This window comes from Syngnathus typhle, linkage group LG22, assembly GCF_033458585.1.
Source record: "Syngnathus typhle isolate RoL2023-S1 ecotype Sweden linkage group LG22, RoL_Styp_1.0, whole genome shotgun sequence".
NCBI lineage: Eukaryota > Metazoa > Chordata > Actinopteri > Syngnathiformes > Syngnathidae > Syngnathus > Syngnathus typhle.
Genome location: NC_083759.1, coordinates 100,519 through 124,885, shown reverse-complemented (window position 1 = coordinate 124,885; position 24,367 = coordinate 100,519). Strand labels below are relative to the sequence as shown.

Sequence of the window (24,367 nt, the reverse complement as noted above, 5' to 3'; positions counted from 1 at the left end):
AGCACGCACGCAAGCTAAATAGGACACAGGCGGACATCATGGTGCCCAGACTGGCTTTTTACCTTCACCTCAAGTAAGTTGCACTTTGTTCAAGCCAACCGATGCGTCATTTTGGAACCTTCCGTCCATCTTTTTAGAAGGAAGGCTGTCCAAAACGACCTTTATAAGTGGAGCTATTGCTGCGCTCCTTACTTAACACGGATGCCGTCTTTAATGCACAGTACGAAAGGTTTTTTACCTTTTCACTCAATTGACGCAAGACAAACGACCCCGCCCCCCTCACCCCGTCACTCAATTGACGCATGACAAACGACCCCGCCCCCCCCCCCCCCAATTGACGTAAGACAAAGTACTTCCGATATATGGCCAACCGCGGCCCGCAGGAGGCGCCATTTCTTTTCAAACTTGTCCGTTGAGCTCGCAGCCAATCCAATCGCGCGCCACGCCACGCCACGCCACGCTGTTCCGCTACGCCACGCACGATCCAGCCCCTTCGCTCGCTATCCTAAGGTCCAGCCCCTGCCTGTGTCGACGACCCACAGACGAGGAGGACTTGAGAAGGGGAAAGTTTGGTCATGCAGGCGATGAGTCGATAGCCTTCCTTCAGCGAGCGCCGGCTCGGCTCGCGCGCTCGCGATGGAGGGCCGTGCGGACGTCACATTGTCTGTCAAATAGATCGCAGCAGCAGGACGGAAACATGAGTCGGCAGCAGGACTCCCAAGGAGTGGTCTTGACGGGTTACCAGAGCAACGCCGAACTCCTGGCCCAGCCTAGCGCCTGTCCGCCGCCGAGGCAGGGGCTCGACCCGCAGGCCACCAGGTGGGACTTGCGCTGGCATTTCTCGCCGTGTTACTGCTTGTAGCGCCGTGCGTGCGTGCTTACTACTTGTTGGCGAGCAGCACCACTGAGTCAGTCAGTGAGTCAATCATTCGGCAAAAAAGTTGACCGCAGCAACTTGTTACAAGTTGCAAGGCAGCAGATCTCCTCTCCTCTCCTGTCCCCGCCTAGCGTTTCCTTTGACCCTTCAAATCAGCAACAGTTTGGCCCTCTGGCCTTGTTGCCGTGGAACCCTCTGGGCTTGTTGCCGTGGAAGAATTCAAAACTCATGGGTCATGCACGCACGGACGGCATCAGGCCCTTCCTTCTTTGACATGTTTTGCCCTCTTCCCCTTGCCTTCCCAAACATTGGCGTGCATGCGAGGGGCTCTTTAGCACTGGGCAGGCGTCGTGACGAGGTGGTGGATAATACGAGCTAGTCCCAATTATCTTAAGCGGGCCGGGTCCAAGGTCAGCTGTTCAATGAGTAACGAGCAGTCCCCAGATGCACGCCGCTGATGGCAAGTCTGTGGCGGCAAACGGCGATATCGCAAGCGACTGTATTTGGCCGAGGAGCTTCTGCAGCTCGGCTCGAAGCTTTCCTATTTCAAATGCGGAGAGGGCCATAAAGAATCCGTTCACCAATGCCTGCATGTGTTCTGCTTTTGTTGTCACGGCCAAGCAATAAAGGGGAACATGCCTAGGTCCTTCTGCCAATTTGTCACACAGGAACCAAGATGTATTTGTCTTGTTTGTACGCAACGGGCGTGTGTGTGGGGGTGGGGGGTCGAGGCAGTTGTGCGCTGTCTCAACTCAGAGCAAAAGTCCAAATGGTGACAGCTGGCCACACCTGTTTTTAGTACACTGCGTCCAAGTTTTAGATTGCCTTTGGTTTTCGACGACATTTCATGCAATTAACAACCTGTTGTGTAGAATGGCTGCTAGCTGTGGAAAACAAAGGAACTAACTAAGCTAGCTCCATGCGCGGTATGCCTTCCAGATGGCTTGCCCCACTGAGCAGCAAAAAAAATAGGAGCGCGGCCGGTGTCACGTTACAGCCAGCCTTCGTCTCCCCCCCCCCCCCCCCCACAGCGGCGCACGTGCCCCACTTTTGCGGCCATTGAAATGACAGACCAGGAAGTGGAGCCTTTGCTAAGATCGACTTTTGCCATAGTGGAAGTGAATTTGACAGCAAGGCCAAAACGGAAGTGGACATGTGGCCAAAAAGGTCAATAATGGTTCTTCGCTTATATCCTGTTTGCACCTGACAATGGCGGGACACTTTGCCCCCCCCCCCCCCATTCCGAATGACAAGGACGCCTGTTTGTGTGTTTCTGTCACGCTCGCCGCCAAAGGACGGGCCACTCCGGCGTCCGGCAGAATCCGGCCGCGCTTCCCGGGGACCGGCCCAGCGCCGAGAGCCAGCGGCCCCCCGTCTGCTCCCATCCCAAGAGCGGGCTGCCGCCGCCGCCGTCGTGTCAGCGCTGCGACTCCCAGGTAGACGCGCTTGGAGCAAACGGCACGGATGTCCCCATCTTCTTCTTTGGGCAGGACTCCCTGGACGAGCTGGAGATGGATGACTACTGGAAGGAGGTGGAGAACATCAGCGGCTCTCTGGAGAAGGAGGCGACCGAAGAGGAGCTGCAGAAACCCCCCGACGGTCAGACGCACATTGGCACGCCCGCAATTTTCCCCATGAGGCCAGACTTCCTCTTCTTCCTCTTCTTCCTGCTGACTTTGTCCCCGCTTTGTCTTTTCCAGAGGGCGAGCGGGACGAAGCGTGGCTCGCGGAGGCGGGACTCGAGCGACTCTTTGACGGCGAGCAGGTGTCACCTCCGTGGCCTCTCCGTGGCCTCTCCGTGGCCTCTCCGTGGTTTGCGTACCCGAGTGACGCAGCGCCACTTTGCCGTGTCGCTCGATAGGAAGAAGACAGCGCGGCTTTTCTGTCCACGCTGACCCGAGCTCAAGCGGGGGCGGTGGAGCGGCGCCTGACCTCGCTACACCAGACGCTGCGGCGGCGCAACCGGCAGCACCTGCCCGACGTGCGGGACATATTTCCGCTGCACTTAGAGGTCGGCACGCACGCACTTACGCACGCACGCTGTCATAGTTGTCATCCCTCAAGCAGCAGTCTTTCAAGTTGCTTGGACTTTATCCAGTTCCTTTTCCAGAACTTAGCCTAGCTTTTCAAAGGCAAGCGGGCAGCGTTATGAGCGCCATCCTTTCCGTCTGTTGTCATCCTGCAGGACAAAGCGCCACGTCAGGTCCCAGTGGGAAGCCAGAGCGCAACGAGTGAGGAGGCCAGTTCGGCCGGTAACGCGCCCGCCCACCCACCTCATTTGTGCTGTGACTCGGCCGCCGCCACCTCATGACCGCCGGCCGGCCGGCTCGGGAAATGGTTTGAGCGGAACCTCAAATGTCCGTCGTCCTCCTTGTGCCTGCCTGACAGAAGCGGAGACGGTCATGAACGTGGACGTGGCGTTCTCGGAGCAGGCGCTGACTTACAGGGAGAAGTGCGCGGGGCTGGCGGCTCGGGCGGGGGGGCCCGGCTCTCCGGACGATAAGTTGCCGGTGCGACGAGGCGAGAGACAGAAGCGGGCCACGGCAACTATTGCAGATAAGATTGGAAATGAGCGTGCTACGTAGTATATAAAAGAGTCATCTGTCTGCCTGGTCCTTCCCAGAACTTCAGGCTGCTCAAAGATAAAACCGGTCAGACCAGAGTTGGACATCTGTCCCCGCCGGACATGAAGAAGGCAAGTTAAAAAACATAAAAAAGCCAGGCGCGCTCCCACAGAGTCCGCGTTAATCTGGTAACGCGCTCTCAGGTACGGAGGCTGGCGCTGGTGGAGATGACGGCTCTTTTCGACACGGGCGGCGTCGATCTGAAAGCGCACAAGGCTGTCAAAGTCAAGGCAAAAGGTACAACGTTTGCCGACGTGCGGCTAGAGTCGAACGTGCTCACAAATGGTGTGTGTTGCCTAGAAAGCGGTTTGTTTGGGGTCCCCCTCGTCGCTTTGCTGGATCAGGACCGGCGGAGAGCAGCCGGGACCAAAGTGCCTTTCATCCTGCAGAGGGTGAGCACGCTGGCGCACGCGCATATCCCTGGTAGCATGTGGTGGGAGCGTGTCCCCTCTCTTCTGCAGCTCATCAGCCATATCCAGGAGGAAGGCTTAGACACGGAGGGCCTGCTCAGGATCCCCGGCGCCGCCGCAAGAGTCAAGGTAGACGGGCGGACGGACGTTCCGTGGCGTCCCTTTGCTTTCCGCTTGCTTTCCGCGGGCTCATTGGCCGACCGTACCGCCCTGACTCAGTCCCTGCGGCGGGAGCTGGAGTGCCGCTTCTACGACGGCACGTTCCCGTGGCAAAAGCTGAAGCAGCACGACGCCGCCAGCCTCCTCAAGTTGTTCATCAGAGAGCTGCCCCACCCCCTGCTCACCGTCCAGTACCTCCAAGCCTTCATTGCCGTCAACGGTAGGCGCCGGCTCAACAAGCGGGCCTCGATGAGCCCGCAAACTAGCGCCCGTGCTTAGCGTCTGCGCTTTTGCCGCGGCGCTGCCCTCTAAACTCCTTTTTCAGAGCTGCCCACAAAGAAGCAGCAGCTGCAAGCCTTGAACCTGCTGGTCCTCTTGCTCCCCGAAGCCAATCGAGACAGTTTGAAGGTAAAGTCAGCACACACGCCAGACGTTTTGAGAGCAAAATCACAGCCGCTTGTCTTTTGCCCCGGCCAGGCCCTGGTGGAGTTCTTCCAGCGCGTGGTCGAGCACCAGGCCGAGAACAAAATGAGCCTGAACAACGTCTCGGTCGTTATGGCGCCCAACATCTTCATGTTCAAGGGCTGTTCCTCAAAGGTCACAGAGCAGCAGCATCAGTTCTCCGTGGCGACCGGCACCGCCAACATTGTGCGCCTGCTCATTAGATACCAGAACCTGCTGTGGACCGTAAGATGACCGACCTGTGGTCTGTCCACCGCTTGCACCATTGGCAAATGTCCTGTGTGTGTGTGTGTGTGTGTGTGCGTGCGTGCGCACGCCCGTTAGATCCCCAAGTTCATCCTGACGCAGGTCCGACAGCAAAACACAGAGAGCCAGCGCAAGCAGAACAAAGAGCGAGCCGTGCGAAAGCTGCTGAAGAAGATCACCACAGACAAAGCGCCCGACAGGGCCGCTCCGGAGGTACCTATATGACCTTTTGCCTTCTCTCGGTGAATGTATTTGTAACATGCCTGCAAATTGAAGTCAAGAAGCCGTCGCTGCTCCTTGTGTTTGCCCAGCAGGAGAGCTCGCAGGGGTTCATCCGCATTCAGGCGCCGCAGTTCAGCAAAGTATCCATGGCCCTGCAGCTGACGGAAGACCTGCAGGCGGCCCACGTGCTGGCGCGCTTTCTCAGCCAGGACAGGTCTCGGGCCGACTGGCGCCGGCGCTCCGCCGCTGATGCTGACTCTCATTCTGGCTTTGTGTATGTAACGCAGTGACGTGGCGGTCGAGGGAGAGGACTTGTGTCTTTTTGAGATGGGTGGAAACATCGGTAAGTGCCGGCGCCGCCGCCGCCGCCTCGGCGCTTAGCGACCAGCCGTCTCTTCCGTTCCGCCATTTCTCATCTCCCTCCAGAGGAGAGGTGCCTGGACGGAGAAGCATTCATGATGGACCTGTACCAGCTCAACCCCACGGCCGAGTGGGTCATCAAAACGGCCCGGTGAGCGCAATCGACCGCTAAAGGCCTTTGAAGCACTCTGAGTGCTCGTCCTAAATAAGGTGACGATTTGAAAGATGAAACTGGCCGGGATGGTTGGAGGCTATGACCTGCACGAGCACCTCGGCAGTGAGCTTCAGAAAAACAAAGTTTCTTCTACCAATGACGGATTCCGCAAATATGTCATTCCGCACCCTGTGTTTGTCTTCCTCGTCACGCCACCGCCGCCGCCATCAGACTGGCCGTGTCGCTGTGCTATTTACGTTTGTTTGGATTGCGTGCAGTTTTCACAGCATTCCCCTTTTCAGATCTGTGCTTTGTCCTAAGCTTTGTATTTTCTTTTGGTTTACTGGGATTTATTCATCTATTTCTTTTTTATTATGCACTTTCTTTTCAAATGACCACTACTGCATGTAAATAAAGTGATAGTTGTTAAAGACTATTGTCTCTATTGATTTCCGTCGGTCGTATTTTTCTTCGACACAGTTAAGCCCACAATTCCCATTCCATTCTGTGACTACGTGGATCTTAGTGCTTGGTGTCACCACAGAGCAGGGGTGTCAAAACTCCAGCCCTCCTCGGGGCCACATTCCTATTTGTTTTCCAAGTTTCCTTTGTGAAACACACCTCATTCAATTGATCAGGATCATTATGTAGCATAAACCTGTTTTTCTGACTGCCTTACCTCTGTTCTTGCACCATCGACCAGTTTTCTTTTTTTCCTGGCTGATGTTTCTTCCCCTTCGCCCCCCCCCCTTAAAACTGTTTTTCTGGTTATGAATTGACCTAATTGACCGTTTTACTCTAGAGGTGTTTTTTAAAAAAACCAACATACGTAACTCACTTTTCAACTAGCTTTTAAGTATACTTAAAACGCATTTCAACATCCGTCTGTCTCTTTCGTGTGATACTTGTCAACATCGGGTAGCAGAGAAGCCCGAGTCTTTCCTTGCTGACTTTCGGGTCCACCCTGGCCTGATCGCTCGCTAACGTCAGGGCAACTGTGTTGAGGTCTCTATAGTCAGTGTCACGGCACGAAAGCAAACAAGCGCTACCACTCACGACGCTCATTTACATCCTAGCATGTTGTCTTTTCTTTTCAGCACACAGATGCGCACACAAACTGGCATCAGCTTTGAGAGACGTCAAGTTACAGGAACCCTTTGGGGTCCAAACAGGAAGTGGGCGTTCCGGTTCAACCTCGTGCCAAATGATTGAGTCTCAAATCATAATATAAAGCGACAAAACGTTTTATACAAACTGCCTACATTACTGCCACGGGCGTAAAAAGTCATCGAAGCTACCGCAAACCCAAAACAAAAAGTAGCTTTTATTGTGAACTCGAGGTTTTTGGTTTCCGGCGCCAAGTGCATTTGTGCCTTTGACTTGTTTAGCGCCTCCTAGCTTGAAACCTTGAGGAGGAAACACAATTGAAGCCATGAATAACAAGAACGCGGACTAAACATGGCCCATAACACGGGCCAGTTCTTACACGGTAAGCCCACACCGACCCGCACTCAGTCGTCACCTTGTCGCCCGACATGAGACACAATTCGTCTGCCGGCGTCACCTCGTCGCTCGAAGTAAGATATGAGCGGCGCCAGCAGCAGCAGCACTAGCAGCTAAGTGAGCATCAACATTAGCCTGGGCGCTCGCTTTACACATGTTGAAGCTCAAAAGCTCAGCGAGGCTCGACGACTGCTTGCTTCGAGGGATGGAGGGATGGATGGAGGGATGGGGAGATGGACGGGGGCCACGAAACATGGTCCGCTTCTGTTCAGCGGGCTTAAATAGCAGCGCGAGCTAGCAAATGTCAACTAGCAGCGCTGTTGCAGATTGGACTTTACCGGGCCTCCACTCGGCCGTCAACGTTTAAGATGGAAACGCACTTAGTTGCTTTAAGAAGGGGCATGAAAGTTGACCCAAAAGTGTGCTAGTTTCAACAACTCGCCCCAAACCCTTTCTGCGTAGCGTCCTGTACTTTGCGCTATGCTTACTGTCTGCTGTATGCACACTGGCTCAGTTTTACTCCTCTTATTTGTTGTCTTATTTGTTTATTTTTTATTCATCACTCATATTATATATTTATTATTTATTGTTTGTGCCTTCTTGTTTTTATTTTGTGTCGTCTACTTGTATGTCTATCGTGTACTATGTCTCGTCACCGTGGGATAAAGGAAACAGAATTTCGGTTTCTTTGTGTGTCTTGACATATGACAATAAAGCAGACTTTGACTTTGATTTTGAAAAGCTTCCAACGAACACTAAAGTGCTCATTTGAGCGCACACACACATACGAGTGTCTTTATGAAGTCATCTGCGGCGACTTATGTGATGTGGATCCACCGTCACGCACGCCAGTCGCGTCCAGCTGAGCAGAAGCGGAGCCTGTTGCACTTTCATATCTTTCTGCTTGTCTCTGTTTTCTCTGGACGGATGTCACGTGAAGCCCCGGAAAGATCGGAGGCTCATCCAAACGGCGGCGGCGGCGGCAGCAGCAAACCCGAGTGGAGCTTCCCGGTGCGCGCCGGCCGAGCAGATGAGGACAAGCGCGGCGAGTAAGCGTGGGCGTGCGCGGCTCGCTTTTTGTCCGACAGTCTATCGCTGATCCGGTTGCCTTTCGGAACGCTGACACGCCGGCTTGCCTCCTAAGCTCCGGCGTGACGACCGCGCGGGACACGGACAAGCGAGCGCTCATGTCCTCGGACGGGAGCAAGGTAACGCACCGTCCGGCGTCTCTGCGCTCCTCCGTTGGCGTTCCAGTTTACCACAGCCACATAGGCCTAACGCGTGCGTGCCTGCCTGCCTGCCTGCCTGCCTGCCTCCCTCCCTGCTTGCGTGCAGTCTCCCACTCTGAGGAGCCTTTCCTCCGCTGACCCCCTGAGGACGTATGAAAAGTGCTCCAGCGGTGTTGTGAGGCACAAGAGGTTCAGGTACGCCCGGCTCGCCTGGCCCGGCCCGGCAGCTCGGCCTACGCATGCTGAGAAGCCTCAAAGAAAGCGCAACTGAGCGTCGTCGTTGTCCTCCGGCAGCTTTGTGGCGTCCTCGCTGCGCGCCAGCAACTACTTCATCATAAACCCCGCCCCTTCGCAAGGACTGCTGCTGCAGGGCCGGCGTTTTCAGCACGCGCAGATGACCTCCTGCCTCAGGTGAACCAGCTCGGACGGTGTCACAACAGTGAGCTTGATGCCCGTCTTGTCCTTGCTCCTCTGCAGGAAGGAGGCGAGTGGCGGCGCGTCGCAGGCGGACGACGTGGTGCTGACGTGCGCCGGCGAGTCAGGTGGGTTTGAAGGTCGTCGGGTGAAAACCTTGGCCACCCCCGTGCGCAGGATCTGTCGCAAATGGACGCTCGCTGGCCGGCCGGCTGGCTGGCTGGCTGGCCGGCCGGCTGGCTGGCTGGCCGGCCGGCTGGCTGGCCGGCTGGCTGGCTGGCCGGCCGGATTTTGCTCTGCTAAAAAGTGGTGGAATGTCGTCGCAGTCGCCGTCCTAATGTCGTCATGTTTGCCTTCAGACGACGTGCGCTCCGATATCAAACGTTTGGTCCAGCACAAGAGGAGAGGATCGGCGGTAAGCGGCCGTAATCTCTTCCTGCTTTGAGCTTCTTCTCGTCCTCTTTTCCCTTCCTCTTTTGCTCCTGTCACCTTGCTTTCCAAGGTTTTCCAAGGTCTTTTTTGAATTGGAAGCGCTAATTGCATCCGTTGAAGGGCGAGAGAGAGAGAGAGCGAGAAAATCCGTTGTGACGCTCTGGGTTTGTGCTCACGATCAGACGGCACCCATCTACCAGACGGCAGCCATCTACCAGACGCCGTGCGAGGATGGCGACCCCTGCGGGAGCAGTCCGGCGTGCGGGAACGGTCCAGCGTGCGGGAACGGTCCAGCGTGCGCAAACGGTCCGCCGTGCGCAAACGGTCCGCCGTGCGCAAACGGTCCGCCGTGCGCAAACAGTCTGGCGTGCGTGTCGCCCCCGCCGCCCCTCCGTTGTCAGCCTTGCAAGGGGTCCCCCCGCGCCGACGCTCTGCCCGCCGACGGCCGATCTCCTCTGCCGGCCGGCCCGTCTTACTGCCACGCCGCCGCTCGCAAGTCGGCCAGAGGGAGGCGCAAGCCGGCGGACCGCCAGCTCGACCACCCCAGTGAGTCTTTGGCCTTCTTCCCGATCGCCAAACCATCCGTCCCAGCAAGTGCTCTGGCAAAGCGGCTGGGCGGGGCTCCGATTCAGGCCGGGAAGGAAGGAAGAGAACATGAAGAAAAGAAAGTCACCAGGATGCCTTGTTGTGACTTCCGCAGTCGTCCTGTCCAGCGACGACGAGGCAGACGGCAGCGGCGGCGCGGGAAATGGCGGCTCGCCGCGGCCCGCCGACTCGGCGCACTCGTCGCCGGCGCCCTGCGGCGGCCGAGTGGAGGCAGCGGTGAAAAGCGGCGGCCAACAGGAGCAGCTGAGCGCCGACTTGTTTGAGGACACCAGGATTGTGATACCGCGCCGCAGCAGAATGAAGGACCAGGTAGATTTCACTTCTGCTTGGTTCTTGTGGCCACAAACGGCTTTGGACCATAAAGCGACAAGTGAGTGGAGCTTTTCCGTTGTCAGTTTGGAAAGCGGCCCGATTCTCCCAGAAGCAAGCGATCCAAAGTGGAGTCGCTCAAATGCGCCAGCATCATTCTGCCGTGCCGGAGCGTCCGCGTGGGAACGCTGCGAAGGATGGTGACCGAGCCTGTGGTGGTGAGTAGGCCTCCGGTGGCGTGGGTCTCATGCGGCGGCCTTTGGCGACGCCGTGGCCTTCATCCGCCGTCTCTGTTGCAGTTTTCCGTGGAGCACGTCCAGCTGGAGATGGAAGGTACGCGTCGCCCCCTCTCCCGCCTGCCTAGCCTAGCCGCCGCGTTTGCAAAGCGCCCGCTGACCGGCATTGGCGTGCCAGGGCCGGAACCCCACACGGTGGAGAAGGTGTCCCTGCGGGCCTCGGAGCTCATCAGCTGCGAGTGGTGCAGCGCCCGCAAGCTGCCGGTCTTGTTCTTCCAGACCAGTCCGGACGAGTGCCTTCGCCTGCGCACGCAGCTGGGCATGACGCGCGAGTGCGGCGGCCAGTGGTACGACTGCGCCGGACAAGGTGAGTAGCGGCGCCTCGGAAAGTTCGCCAAACCTTTGATTTTTCTCTTTGATATTTCCCGATGAGCTCCGTCAACATGATTAAAAAGCACAGGGCGCTGCCCATCAAAGCCTGGCTCAGGGTTCTCCCAATGAAAAATGCCAAACGTTGTTTGGAGCCTGGCGTGCGGCCTCACTCCGCCTCGCCCTGCCCCGCCTCGCCTCTCCTGGCTCGAGGGTCGCCTGCCTGCCGCATCAGTTGTCGCCCTGTGCTCAGAGTCGGACGAGAAGTACGTGGTGCTCATCTTTGTGGACGGCCTGGATATGAAGGAGCAGATGATCCTGGAAGACATTTTGGGCGCCATTGGCGGAAACAACAACATTGACAACTTTCCCGCCAAGCTGTCCTTTGACGAGGCCAACGTGCGGCTGGTCAACTTCAACAAGGCCACCAAGCTGAAGCAAGATAAGGTTCTTCCCTCCCTCCCTCCGTCTGTCCGCAAACACAGCGCCGCCCGTGCCAAATTGCGCTTCCATCAAAGATGCGTATCCCGTGTGCAGTTCAAGGGCGTTGCGGCGCGGCTCAGGAGGACCTTCAACGCGGCGAGCTTCCTCGAGCACGAGGAGCGAGACGCGGCCGACCAGCGGCCCACCTTCTCCGGGCCCGTGATCAGGTGAGTGCGTCGCAGGCTCCCGTCCGTCGCAGGCTCCCGTCCGTCGCAGGCTCCCGTCCGTCGCAGGCTCCCGTCCGTCGCAGGCTCCCGTCCGTCGCAGGCTCCCGTCCGTCGCAGGCTCCCGTCCGTCGCAGGCTCCCGTGCGTCGCAGGCTCCCGGCCGTCGCAGGCTCCCGGCCGTCGCACGCTCCCGGCCGTCGCACGCTCCCGGCCGTCGCAGGCTCCCGGCCGTCGCAGGCTCCAGGCCGTCGCAGGCTCCAGGCCGTCGCAGGCTCCAGGCCGTCGCTCACTTGTTGCGGTCTTCCAGGCTGATGGTGTACCCGCCTCCTCCGGCCAAAGGGGGCATCTCGGTCACCAGCGAGGACCTCCACTGCCTTAACGACGGAGAGTTCCTCAATGATGTCATCATCGATTTTTATTTAAAGTAAGCGCACACTGCTTGGATTCCAGAAAACTGGAGACATTCGAAGCGCGCTACATGGGGGGGGCAACGCCCACTTGAGTCTTGTACCTTTTCAGCCCAAAGCTGACCTTTGTGCCGCCTCCTTTGTGTAGATATTTAGTGTTGGAGAAACTGAAGAAAGAAGATGCCCAAAGAATCCATGTGTTCAGCTCCTTCTTCTACAAGCGTCTCACCCAAAGGGAGAAGAATGCCGTTCCCGACAGGAGCAACAACCTTCCGTTAGTATCCGCGGCCGAGCCGGCCCGAGCAAAGACTTTGCCCCGATTGACGTCCGCTTGCTTCCGCAGTATCCACAAACGCAGGCACAACAGGGTGAAGACATGGACGCGCCACGTGGATTTGTTCGACAAGGACTTTATCTTTGTTCCCATCAACGAGTCGTAAGTCGCGGGGAGGGGTGGTCTCCGATCGCTCGTCTCCGACCTGACCGCTCATCTCCGACCTGACCGCTCATCTCCGACCTGACCGCTCATCTCTGACTTCGCCTTCGCCTCCCTTAGGGCTCACTGGTACCTGGCGGTCGTTTGCTTCCCGGGCACGGACTCCCCGTCGGAGGAGCTGCCAGAGCACTGCCGCCCGCTGTCCCCGGACACGGACTTGCTGGACGGACCCCCGCGGGGCGCCGGCTCCCCTCCGTCACCCGACCGCCCTGCCGCCGAGGGCCGCGCAAGTCAGTCCACTGCGAGAGAGACGGCGACCATCGCAGATCTCATTTGTCACCTTTTTGGTGCATTTGTGTCATAGGCGAGCTGCAGCAAATCAGTGTGCGGTACGCCGACGACGACGATGAGCAAAGCTCCAGTCAGGTACTGGCTCGTGCGCTCCGCTCGAGCGGCGTAGGGCCACCTTAACCTGGCAACTGTGCACGCACAGGACGACTGCAGCGACGACGGCGGGGGCGGGCCGGCTTCCGACGCCTCGGCCTCCGAGGACTCGGCTCCGGCGTCCGACGCGTCCTCCTGGGCCCGGCGGGTCCACCGCGCCAAACAGTAAGCCGCCGGTCCGCCCCGGTCGGCGCGCCTCGCTCGGCCCATCGTTAACGCTTGTTGCGTGCAGGCCCTGCATCCTCATCATGGACTCCCTGCGTGGTCCTGCCAGGTCCACGGTGGTCAAAACTCTGAGAGAGTAAGTCAGACGGCGCACATCGGCCGCACGCACGTGCACCAGACAGACGGCCGCCGTTTTGACTGTTGCAGGTACCTGGAGGTGGAGTGGCACGTGCGCAAGGGCACCCAGCGCAGCTTCGGAAGAGACCTGATGAAAGGTTCCAGTCCTCGGGTGCCTCAGCAAGACAACTTCAGCGATTGCGGCATTTACATCCTGCAGTACGTCGAGAGCTTCTTCGAGGTGAGCGTCGACCGGGGTGGGGCCCGTTTGTAAGGGAGGCGTCGCCGAGGCAGTTTTGGCTGACTTAAGAGTCACGAACCAACCAAATTATTTACAAAAGTGGTCCATCATGGACATTGTAGGGAACTTGGACGGAACCCCCCCCCCTCCCCCTCCCGCCGTGAACTGAGCTGGGGGTGCTTTTTCCTCACAGAATCCAATCGCCAATTTTCAGCCGCCCATCAATCTGTCCGAGTGGTTCCCTCAGCAGAGGATGAAGAGCAAACGTCAGGAGATCACCAGCCTGATCCTACACATTCAAGCGCGACAAGAAGCCGACAAACTCTGGGCCGAGCGGCCGGAGGCCTGGTCCGCTTCCTCGGAAGAGGCGGAGATCGAAGAGACTCCCGGGGGCGTCTTCGCCAACTCTCCGCTCACCTGAACTCGCGGTGGGCACCTTGATTGTACGCTGCTGACATGCTTCTCCGCTCATCTTCCCAATTTCCCTCCACCCTTTTACTTTGTCTGAATAAAAGTCCAGCGTTAGTGTTTCCATGCCAATGTCTCTTGGCACGCTTTCCTTTGACCGGGGGGCCGAATTTATTCCGTTAAATCTCATTCATTGCTAGCTAATTTTCAAGCTGAGTTCCCTGTATTAAAGTTAAGACGAAACTTGTCCCACTCTCATCATGTTTGGCATTTTCCTCCCTCATGGGACAAGACGAGGCAGCCGGTTGTTTTCTTCAGCGTTGGTTACTTGCAGAGCGATGCGACACTGCCATCTGCTGGCACATGTTTGTCATTACAGTTGTGTTTGGGCTTGAATTTCCCAGCCAGCCAGTCAGTCCGCTGCCGAAAGGGAAGTCCGCAAAGCTTGCGCCGCGTCCAGAATCACATGGCTGGGCTCTCCGGGGCGCCTCGCGTGGGGCACCTGTCCGTCCCGCTCCAAGGGATCTGGTGGGGACGCCCCTGGTCCGGGCCTGCTCGGCGCCCCCCAAAGGCCGAGAGGCACGCTACAGCCTGTTCAATGTTCCCGTTCCGTGACGTCACGCGGCCACTTTCCCAGGCTGGCTGCGTGCGGGACTGGGAGGCGACGAGGGCGGCTGCTATCATACTAAGGCCACGCAGCGGCTGGCTCGCTTCGCTCACCTGCACTTCCGCCTTCGGAGGAGTTGGTCGGGAATTGACTCGGCCCGCCGGACGCCCGCAGGTGAGACACAAACGAGCCGTCCGGAAAGCGAGCGACGTTGTTAGCTAACGCCGACGGCCGCCGCCAGCCGACGTCCTCACGGGCTATTCAGCGTTGTTGTCGTCTTTTTGCGGCGGCGCGTCGTAACACTGCTGCCATTATCGCCTCACGTCGCATTGTCTACTTTGTGACAAAGGTAACATTGTTCGCTCCATAGCAGACCGCCTTCGAAAGCACGCGTATTTTCGCTCGACGCTTTGTGCCAAGCGTCTTCTTAAAGCTAGCTGCCTTTCATTTGGGCCACATGTTCGGACCAATATGTGGCCCGTGTGACATTGGGCCAGCCCGGCCGGCATGAATGAAATGAGGGGCTCGCTCGGGCGTCAACTGGCGCACTCCCAGGCGCTGCCATTGGCGCCGCCGCCCGAGTGGAGCTCGGCGCTCCGACGACATGGAGCCAGCCGTCTTCGGAACCGACCGCTACGAGGCAGGGTTCGGAATCCGGACGTGTCTTGTGACTTTCTACAAGGTTCTCTTTGATTGCGTGCAAATTAAGTTCAGTTCAAACTTAGTGGGTTTCTCTCGGCGGCGCTCCCCAAAGTTGGGAGGCGCGTGCGCGAGACAGCCTGCTTGCTGCGCGCGCACGTGTTGCACACGACACAAATGGCACAGGAGACGCGGATGGGCAAAATGACAGCAATAACGAAAATAGAAGTGGAATCAATCCAATACTCGAGTATAGATATGAGAGAAGCCAGTACCGCCAGAAAGTATTGGTGGTCTGTGACTCGGCACCTGTGGCGAAGACGTCGCTTACATGAGCGGTCGACTGAGTCTCGTGACTGGCGAGGGCCAAGGTGAGGCGGGAAGCTGATTGCTGTTTATGACGGACGCCATTGAGCGTCCGTTATCCCGTTAATGTTTAACGCGCTTTACGGGCCGTGCGGATGACAAACTTTTTTAGCTCGACCAGGAAGTGACCGCCGCGGGTGTGGTGCCCAAAGACAAGATACACGAGCGCAGGCCAAAGGTCGCGCGTGGCTCGACAAGATGGCCGACGTTATATTTGGCGGCAACCCTTTCAACCCTTTGCGCTTTAACAAGTAGAGTAGGTGGCGCCAAAGACAATGATGTCATACACGATGGCACGTGACCGATGTCGGGATTCGTATTAGAGAATGAACATGGGGCGGCTGTGAATGAATATGGGGCGGCTGTCATTGTTCGCTGCGCAAACGACATCGGCCGTCGTTGATGTCACAGAGCGGGTCAGCAATGTCGTGTCTGGCGAGTTGCGGGCGAGCTCAACTGTGGCGATTCCTCGGGCTGCCAACAGATAGGCAGGCGTCTGATTGGTTTGCCCTGAAGCTCGTGCGAGGCATTGCGCGCAGGAACAGGCCTGGGAAGGAAAGCTGAGCGTGTTGTTTTCCAGAATCGAGATGGAGGACGGCAAACCTGTGTGGGCGCCGCACCCGGCCGACGGCTTCCAGCTGGCGACCATCGTGGACATCGGCGCCGACAGCCTCACCCTGCAGCCCCTCAAGCGCGATGCCAAGGTCAGACTCGAGCCAGCGGGATCCCACAGCACGGCGTCTCACGTGCTGTGACCTTTGCGCAGACGTTGGTGGCTGCCGTCAGTCAAGTGTTCCCTGCCGAGGATGACGCGGACAAACACGTGGAGGACAACTGTGAGTTGTGGTCTCTGACGACCGGCGCCACCGCCGCTTGGAAGGTTGCGCTGAAGACGCCCGCCACGTCCTCTTTCTCGCAGGTTCCTTGATGTACCTCAACGAAGCCACGCTGCTCAACAACGTGCGCGTCAGATACAGCAAAGACAAAATCTACGTGAGTTTGCCTTTGCAGCGCCGCTCTCGACTTCCCCGAGCGGCTCAAAAACTTTGCCTCGGTTGTGCTTGCGCTCAGACCTTCGTAGCCAACATCTTGATCGCCGTCAACCCGTACTACGACCTCCCCAAGCTCTACTCGCCGGAGACCATCCAGCAGTACCGCGGACGCTCGCTGGGGACGCTCCCGCCGCACGTCTACGCCATCGGTGAGAGACGCCACGGTCGGCCTCCTCCGCTCCCCGCTCACGCGCCTCCTCCGCTCCGTACGCAGCCGACAAGGCCTACAGGGACATGAGGGTTCTGAAGATGAGTCAGTCCATCATCGTCTCAGGAGAGTCCGGCGCCGGCAAGACGGAGAACACCAAGTTTGTGCTGAGGTGAGGTCCGAGCCGCGGCGGCCGCAAGCCTGGCGCCGCTGACATGTCCTTGCCCCTCTCCCCACAGGTACCTGACCTCGTCGTACGGGACGGGCCAGGACATCGACGAGAGGATCGTGGAGGGTACGGCGCAGCCGTTAGCCGCCTACCCTCCCGCCCTCCCTCCCTCCCTCCCTGTGACCGTGTGACTTTGCCTGTCCCGAGCAGCAAACCCCCTGTTGGAGGCCTTCGGCAACGCCAAGACCGTGCGCAACAACAACAGCAGCCGCTTTGGCAAGTTTGTGGAGATACACTTCAATGAAAAGGTACTTGTCACACTCTGACACCACACAGGTTTCCCCCCATAAAATTAAAAAAAATATATATATATATGTATATGTTAAAAAATAATAATAATAATCTACCTGACCACCACGCTTAGAACGCGGTGGTGGGCGGCTTCGTGTCGCACTACCTTCTGGAGAAGTCTCGCATCTGCCGCCAGAGCACCGAGGAGAGGAACTACCACATCTTCTACCGCCTGTGCGCCGGAGCGCCCGATGACATCCGGCTCAAGTTTCACCTCAGCTCGCCAGATACGTTCAGGGTAGGCCGCTCAGCACCTCCCATAAATAATACGAAATTGTCAACACGCAAGGGGTGCGCGTCGCCGTCCCATCAGAGAAAAACAAATGGATCCGAGTTAAGAAGCTGCCTGTGGAAAATATCATTCCTGGAAGAAATGCATCCTGAGCGTCCCCGCCCGTGTCTTTCAGTACCTGAACAGAGGGTGCACTCGCTTCTTTGCATCCAAGGAGACGAACAAGCAGATCCCGGACAACCGCAAAAGTTCAGAGGTAGCGTCCGCCGGTTCCACCAAACCAGGCGGGAAGGTTTGGAGCGATGCGGCGCTCCCTCAGCTTAACACGTGTCCTTCGGTCAGCACGTGAAGGCGGGCCCGCTGAAGGATCCCCTGCTGGACGACCACGGCGACTTCCAGCGTATGCTGGTGGCCATGAAGAAGATCGGCCTGGATGACGTGGAGAAGTTGGACTTGTTCCGCGTGGTGGCCGGTGTGCTGCACCTAGGCAACGTTGACTTTGAGGAGGCGGGAAACACCTCGGGTGAGTGGGCGGGCGGGCGGGCAGGCTTGCTTAGGGCTACGCTGAGGGGCTACGCCGTACCCACACCACTGGCTCTACTTTGCGCAACGGCGCCTGTCTGCGTGTCTCTCTTAGGCGGCTGCAGCATCAAGAAGCAGTCGGACCCACCGCTGCAACACTGCGCCGAGCTGCTGGGTCTGGACCAGCTGGAGCTGCGAGGAAGCCTCACCTCCAGGGTCATGCTCACCACAGCAGGGGGCGCCAAAGGAACCGTCATCAAGTAGGCCGCCTACCAAAGCGCCGGCACCCGGCCAGCGAGGGGCCACGCTTTGATGCGCTTGGCAAACATGTCGCTCGCTCAGGGTTCCTTTGAAAGTGGAGCAGGCCAACAACGCTCGCGACGCCTTGGCCAAGGCCGTGTACAGCCGGCTCTTTGACCACGTGGTCACCAGGGTCAACCGCTGCTTCCCCTTCCAGTCGTCGGCCAACTTCATCGGCGTCTTGGACATCGCCGGCTTCGGTGCGTGAAGGGAAGGCGCTCGGGAAGGCGCCGGGCGCCGTCTCGCCTCGCCGCTGACCGCTTTGGCCTCCCTGTTTGCACGCAGAGTACTTTGAGCACAACAGCTTCGAGCAGTTCTGCATCAACTACTGCAACGAGAAGCTGCAGCAGTTCTTCAATGAGCGCATCCTAAAAGAGGTCAGACCGTCGTCAGACCGTCGGCAGACCGTCGTCAAACCGTCGTCAAACCGTCGTCAGACCTTCGTCGATGTCACACTCTAGCCAAACGTTTGAGCGCGCTTTTGTCAAGGCAACTAACTCCGGCGTCGACCCGCAGGAGCAAGAGCTGTACCAGAGGGAGGGGCTGGGAGTCAACGAGGTTCACTACGTGGACAACCAGGACTGCATCGGTACGGGGGAAAGAAAGAAAGGAAGGAAAAAGCAAAACAAAGCCGCCTCCTTGATGTGCGCCTGTGCTTTGCAGACCTGGTGGAGGCCAAGGTGCTGGGAATCCTGGACATCCTGGATGAGGAAAACCGACTCCCGCAGCCCAGCGACCAGCACTTTGCCGACACGGTGCACAACAAGCACAAGAACCACTTCCGCTTGACCGTACGCCTAAAAACATTTGGCTGGCCAGCCACCACGCCCTTTGATTTGCGCCCCTTGTTTGCATCAGGTACCGCGAAAGTCGAAGCTGGCCGTCCACAGAAACGTGAGGGACGACGAAGGCTTCATCATCAGACACTTTGCAGGAGCCGTCTGCTACGAGACGGTGCGTGCCTGCCTGCGTGGCTGCCTGCGTGGCTGCCTGCGTGGCTGCCTGGCTGGCTGCCTGGCGCCGCGCCCTGGAGCGTGTTGCCGTTTCCAGCCAGCTCACTTTGAATGTTGCTCCTCAGAACAAGTTTGTGGAGAAGAACAACGATGCTCTGCACACGTCGCTGGAATGTCTGCTGAGCGAGTCCAGCGACCGATTCATCCGAGAACTCTTTGACAATGCCAACGACGCCAAGCAGAGGGCCGGGAAACTGGGATTCATCAGCGTGGGCAACAAGTTCAAGGTGAAGAATGGAGGCGGCGGCCTTCTTTGTTGCCGGCTGCGTGGCGGCGGCCTTCTCGGTCGCCCGCCCGCCCGCCGCTCAACTTGTGCCTTTGTTCCTACGCAGACTCAGCTGAACATTCTTCTGGACAAGCTGCGCAGTACGGTAAGTAGCGTTGAGCGAGCGGCCGCCGGCCCGCCGGTTGTCTTTGCTTGGCTCTGACCTGCCTTTTGTGTCTTTGCTGTGACCTGTCTTTTGTGTGGCTCAGGGCTCCAGTTTCATCCGCTGCATCAAACCCAACTTGAAGATGATCAGTCACCAGTTTGAAGGCGCTCAGATCCTCTCCCAGCTGCAGTGCTCGGGTCAGTGGGGCAGGTCTGCTCATTCCAAAGACTCGCCTCGCCGGTGCTATTTTCTCCACGTCCTCCTCCCCAGGTATGGTGTCCGTGCTGGACCTGATGCAGGGCGGCTTCCCCTCCAGGGCTCCTTTCCACGAACTCTACAACATGTACAAGAAGTACATGCCCCCCAAGCTGACCCGCCTGGACCCGCGCCTCTTCTGCAAGGTCCGTTTGAGGAACATCTTGCTGCCATCTTAGCATTTGCTGCAGCCGCTCAGGATTTTCTTCACGCACCGTCCGTGTGTGTGTTTGTCGCAGGCCTTGTTCAAAGCTTTGGGACTGAACGAGAAGGACTACAAATTCGGCCTGACTCGAGTGTTCTTCCGACCCGGGAAGGTTGGCGGCGCCGGCCGCTCGTGCCGACGAGCGCCGAAGCTCCGTCTGGCTTTGACCTTTTCTTCTGGGCTTGTTTTAGTTTGCCGAGTTTGACCAGATCATGAAGTCGGACCCGGATCACCTGGCGGAGTTGGTGCGGCGTGTCAACACCTGGATCATCCACAGTCGCTGGAAGAAGGTGCAATGGTGCGCGCTGTCCGTCATCAAGCGTAAGTAGCGTGCGCAAGTAGCGTGCGCAAGTAGCGCCTGGAAGTAGCGTGCGCAAGTAGCCCCTGGAGGTAGCGTGTGCAAGTTGCCCCTGGAAGTAGCGTGTGCAAGTTGCCCCTGGAAGTAGCGGACGCAAGTTGCGCCTGGAAGTAGCGGACGCAAGTAGCATGCGTATGCGTCGCACGCTCACCGTTTGCCATAGTAGTAACAGTAGGTCAGTCACACCCACCGCTTTCGGCCTTCCCCTCATCCTCCTTGACCTCTTCCCCCCCCCCCCCCCCCCCCCGTTGGTCAGCGTTGTCAATGTCCTCTCACCTTGTCTCGGCCTTCTTAACGTGACTCGGGCCTCTTGTCCTCGGGCCCCTCCTTTGTCCAAAGGTGCGGAGATAAGATAACGTGAGGCGAACTCTGGCTTTGTCTTCCTGCTCGGCGTGTCGTTTGACGTGTGGTGCCGTTGTGTGTTTGTGCGCAGTGAAGAATAAGCTGTTGTACCGGCGCCGCGCGTGCATCGTCATGCAAAAGACGGTGCGCATGTGGCTCTGCAAGAAGAAGCACAAACCTCGGTGGGTGGGTGCACGCGCTCAGAGCGGCTGCCTTCTTCGTCCTCGTCCATCTGTCCGTTCATTCGGCCTTGCGCTCTGTTGGAGACCATCCATCTTCATCTTCCTTCTTTGCGTTGCTCTTCAACGGCCTCGACCTTTTTCCTACTTCTTCTTCTTCTAAAGCGCCCCTTTGCTTCAGGATCAACGGCCTGGTTAAGGTGCGCCATCTGAGAAAGAGGATGGAGCGCTTCAACGAAGTGGTGGCCGGACTCACGGAGGGCAAGGAGGAGATGAGCGCTCAGGTTGAGCGGCTGGACGCCGACATCTGCGCCCTCATGCTCAAGATCAAGGTGGGTCCCCGAAACGGCCGGGCCGAGTCGGCGGGCGGGGCTCCACGCGTCACCGTTGCGCTCGCTCGCCCGCCGTCGCCAGGCCACAGAGATGCGGCGCGTGGACATCGAGCACGACTACCAGGCCCTGGTGGTGCGCTCGGAGCAGCTGCTCAGCGCCTTGCAGAACAAGAAGAAAGAGGAGGAAGAGCGGGAGCGTTTGCGCCGCATCCAGGAGGAGATGGAAAGGGAGAGGAAGAGGAGAGAGGAGGAAGAGCGCCGCCGCCAGGAGGAGGAAGACGAGAGACGCGCGTAAGTTACCGGAAGTTGACCAGAAGGGCCCAGAAGAAAAGCGCACCTTCCTTTTGCCCACAGCAAAGCCGAGATGGAGATGAAGAGGAAGCAGGAAGAGGAGGAGAGGAAGAGGAGAGAGGAGGAGCACAAGAGCCTGCAGGTGGGTATTCCCTCAGGCATCAAAGCCCCAGGTTACACACAAGGTCCTTTGGCCTCTACCCAGTTGCAAATGGAGCAGCAGCTGGAGGCGGACCGCGAGGAGGAAATCTCGCGGCAGGCGGTTCTGGAGCAGGAGAGGCGAGACCGAGAGTTGGCGCTGAGGATCGCGCAGAGCGAAGCTGAACTCATTCCGGAGGACTCGCAGAACGACGCCGCCCTCCGCAGGTGAAGGCGCCCCTCCCCGCCCTACCGGCTCGGGCCTTTGTTAACGTCTGCTTGTTCTCCTCCCGGCAGCACCGAGTCGTCGCATTCGTCGTCTCCCGAACGAGCAGCGTAAGAACTTTGCACGCGGCCTTACGGCTGGCTCCGTTTAACCTGTGACCTTTGCATGCCGCCGAGTGGGACGGCGAGCGGCTTCCGATGGGACCGGAGGGTCACGTCACATGGGCGTGTATGACGCTGCTCCTGTTTTGTCTTTTCAGCGCTTCTGCTGGGCCCAAAGTGCCGAATTTGAGCATGTAGGTAACGCGCCCAAAACAACCGGAAGGCAAAACCACAAACACCTCGCGCTCGTTTTCTTGAATGATGATGATGATGATGATGATGATGATGAAATGTTGTAGGGAGGAGATGGCCAAGGAAATGAGCGAACTTCTGGCGAGGTGCGTGCAAACGTCTTTCGGCTGCTCTCGCGCCGTGGCTCTGGCCATTTTCAGATCTGCTCCAACCTTTCCGTTGATTGACTCGCTTTGTCATCAATCAGCTTCTCTGATTTTGAACGGTGATGGTGGAGGTTGCCCGAAACAGGAAGTGACTTGTGTTGACTCTCTCCCATGTGAAGTTGCTCCCGCCGCCGCCGCCGTCGTCTTTCTCTTCCTCTCTCGCAGTTTTGACTCGCCAACCAATAGTTTAGCGTGTCGAGGTGTCCCTTTTCCGCTGACGTCCTGCCCCCCCTCTTTGTCTCCTCGTCATCAGAGGTCCTCAGGTTCAGGCCAGCAAAGCGGCCGGCGCCGCCAACGGCAAATATCAACTCAGCAAGTGGAAGTATGCCGAGCTCAGGGACGCCATCAACACATCCTGCGGTGAGACCAGGGGAGGGGCTTATATGTTCGGCGTGCCCGCGAGCTGCTGAAACATGCGCGTGTTCCGTAGACATCGAGCTGCTGGCGGCGTGCCGCGAGGAATTCCACCGCCGGCTGAAGGTCTACCACGCCTGGAAGTCCAAGAACAAAAAGAGGAACGCCGACACGGAGCAGCGGGCGCCCAAATCTGTCACCGACTACGGTACCCTCAGCTTACACGGCTTCCGTGTGCGCCTCGCGTTACCTCGCCTTAAAGTCCGTCCGGCACGTCCATTTGGAGTTCCGCAAGCTCTGAGCGTTGTGTCTGTGCTCGTTGGCACACGTAACGGCGGCTATACTTTCAGATGGCGCGCTGTCTGTGATAAAAGGTGGGAAGTGTACGTTTGCTTGAGTATTTTGCGCGTCGGACTACTAACTGCCCACACACACACACACACACACACTGACCCCGCCCCTTCATGATGCCTGCTCCCGCTGCGCAACTGGGGTTGTCGTCATTACGGCTTCTCTTCAGGAAGGGGGAGGTAGGGGGGTTCCCAGGGCGGCTGCTCAAGTGCCAGTGGACTGGTGTCGGCGTGAGCAGGCCAATGCCGTCGCGGCGGCTGTGTTGGGAATCTGCTTGCACAAAAGGCGGGGTGGCCGCGTCCTCCCTCGGCACTCCACCGTATGTCGGTAGCCGCTCGACAGACTTTCGCAGACGCTGGTAGATCACGGATTCCCAACACAGCCCGGACGTGGCCGGCCGACGGGCGAAAAGCTGCCGGCGCTCGCTGATGCGTGTACCCCCCCTCCCGCCTTTGCAGCCCAGCGGAACCCGGCCCCCTGTGTGCCGGCCCGCCAGTATGAGGTGTCTCCGGACCGGCAGCAGCGTTTCTTCCGCATTCCGTTCATCCGGCCGGGCGACCAGTACAAAGACCCGCAGGGCAAGAAGAAGGGCTGGTGGTACGCCCATTTTGACGGGCCCTGGATCGCCCGGCAGATGGAGCTGCACCCCGACAAGCACCCCATCCTGCTGGTGGCCGGTGAGCGAGCGAGGGAGGGCCCTGGTGGATTCCCGGAGGATGTCACACTCGGGCCCTTCTAAGCGCGCTCACTGCACTGTCTTTTGGCTCTCAGGCAAAGACGACATGGAGATGTGCGAGCTGAGTCTGGACGAGACGGGGCTGTCCCGCAAAAGGGGTGCCGAGATCCTGCCCCGCCAGTTTGAGGAGATCTGGGAGCGCTGCGGCGGCGTCCAGTACCTGCGCAGCGCCATCCAGAATCGGCAGGCACGGCCCACCTACGCCACGGCCATGCTGCAGGCCACCTTCAAGTGAAGCCAGGCCAGTTTTTCAGCTGTTTTTTGGGTTTTGTTTTTTGCCTTCCCCCGCAAGGCCTCGCCTAACTCGTCAACGTCCTCCCTCCCGGCGAGCGTTTGGAAGAGCGCGCCGCTTTTCCCGCCGCCGCCGCCTCCTCCTTCTTGTTTTCTTGCCGTGCGATGAATGAAGCCAAACGCGGACGCTGCTGGATTAATTGCGCTTAACGACCAAGCCTGTAAATGTGAACTAATGACCAATAATGACCAATCATGTTGTTTTCCCTTTTGACATTGGTACGGCGAAGCTATCCGCTAACAGCTAGCCGACCGGCGAGCTTTTGCCAATGCCGTTGAAAGACCAATCAAGCTTTGATTTTGTCAGCCGTCTTTGAACTGGAATCGAGCTACCGCACTGGATCTTTTTGGGTGGGGAGGGGCAACGTTAGCAATAAAAGCGCCCAAGAAGCCCTGCGTGTCGTTCAATTTCAAGCGGGTGCTACGCCTGATCCCACCCAAAACCTCGCTCCAAAATGGCCCCTGGGTTTTTTTCTGTTTTTTTTTCCTGTCACACGTCTGTCCTCAACAGCAGTCAATAAAGGCACTGGGGCGTCACCTTATTCAAGCCGTCTCTCGTGA

The 24,367-nt window shown here is 58.2% G+C and overlaps 3 protein-coding genes across 10 annotated transcripts; all 3 read left to right on the top strand.

Annotated features, from left to right (window-relative positions):
* The first annotated feature begins 427 nt into the window (after positions 1–427).
* On the top strand, positions 428–5,948 carry arhgap18 (Rho GTPase activating protein 18). Of its 2 annotated transcripts, XM_061271061.1 has the most exons (19): positions 428–819; positions 2,172–2,313; positions 2,368–2,476; positions 2,578–2,642; positions 2,739–2,888; positions 3,063–3,129; positions 3,266–3,387; positions 3,501–3,572; positions 3,645–3,738; positions 3,802–3,893; positions 3,963–4,040; positions 4,131–4,290; positions 4,396–4,478; positions 4,548–4,757; positions 4,857–4,991; positions 5,060–5,214; positions 5,288–5,343; positions 5,427–5,511; positions 5,586–5,948. In XM_061271061.1, the coding sequence occupies exons 1-19, from the start codon at positions 698–700 to the stop codon at positions 5,587–5,589; spliced, it is 2,001 nt and encodes a 666-aa protein (XP_061127045.1). In that variant the 5' UTR covers positions 428–697; the 3' UTR covers positions 5,590–5,948. The 2 variants fall into 2 exon arrangements, with proteins under 2 accessions (XP_061127045.1, XP_061127046.1); XM_061271062.1 differs by having other exon boundaries at positions 430–819; positions 5,090–5,214; positions 5,427–5,948.
* An 822-nt stretch (positions 5,949–6,770) lies between these two features.
* Positions 6,771–13,726, top strand: LOC133146938 (sentrin-specific protease 6-like). 2 transcript variants are annotated; one of them, XM_061271044.1, is made up of 23 exons: positions 6,773–7,003; positions 7,958–8,066; positions 8,162–8,225; positions 8,353–8,441; positions 8,541–8,657; positions 8,724–8,788; positions 9,020–9,075; positions 9,275–9,638; positions 9,793–10,007; positions 10,094–10,225; positions 10,307–10,340; positions 10,422–10,610; positions 10,866–11,059; positions 11,150–11,262; positions 11,569–11,685; positions 11,817–11,942; positions 12,012–12,104; positions 12,225–12,394; positions 12,469–12,530; positions 12,598–12,713; positions 12,781–12,849; positions 12,921–13,071; positions 13,265–13,726. In XM_061271044.1, exons 1-23 carry the CDS (start codon positions 6,973–6,975, stop codon positions 13,490–13,492), a joined length of 2,904 nt encoding a protein of 967 aa, XP_061127028.1. In that variant the 5' UTR covers positions 6,773–6,972; the 3' UTR covers positions 13,493–13,726. The 2 variants fall into 2 exon arrangements, with proteins under 2 accessions (XP_061127027.1, XP_061127028.1); XM_061271043.1 differs by having other exon boundaries at positions 6,771–7,003; positions 10,866–11,262.
* A 256-nt stretch (positions 13,727–13,982) lies between these two features.
* On the top strand, positions 13,983–24,348 carry LOC133146937 (unconventional myosin-VI-like). Of its 6 annotated transcripts, none has more exons than XM_061271037.1 (35): positions 13,997–14,260; positions 15,672–15,795; positions 15,858–15,927; positions 16,011–16,084; positions 16,163–16,292; positions 16,358–16,463; positions 16,531–16,586; positions 16,671–16,768; positions 16,885–17,049; positions 17,219–17,299; positions 17,386–17,566; positions 17,681–17,825; positions 17,908–18,065; positions 18,151–18,242; positions 18,382–18,454; positions 18,529–18,656; positions 18,724–18,819; positions 18,944–19,105; positions 19,211–19,249; positions 19,353–19,446; positions 19,520–19,650; positions 19,744–19,821; positions 19,901–20,030; positions 20,501–20,591; positions 20,770–20,920; positions 21,003–21,211; positions 21,275–21,353; positions 21,417–21,577; positions 21,647–21,685; positions 21,835–21,870; positions 21,976–22,014; positions 22,328–22,434; positions 22,505–22,636; positions 23,238–23,456; positions 23,551–24,348. In XM_061271037.1, the coding sequence occupies exons 2-35, from the start codon at positions 15,679–15,681 to the stop codon at positions 23,748–23,750; spliced, it is 3,867 nt and encodes a 1,288-aa protein (XP_061127021.1). In that variant the 5' UTR covers positions 13,997–14,260; positions 15,672–15,678; the 3' UTR covers positions 23,751–24,348. The 6 variants fall into 6 exon arrangements, 5 of the variants coding, with proteins under 5 accessions (XP_061127026.1, XP_061127024.1, XP_061127025.1 ...); XM_061271038.1 differs by lacking the exon at positions 13,997–14,260 and adding an exon at positions 14,292–14,435; XM_061271040.1 differs by lacking the exons at positions 21,835–21,870; positions 21,976–22,014 and having other exon boundaries at positions 13,996–14,260.
* Positions 24,349–24,367: the final 19 nt, after the last annotated feature.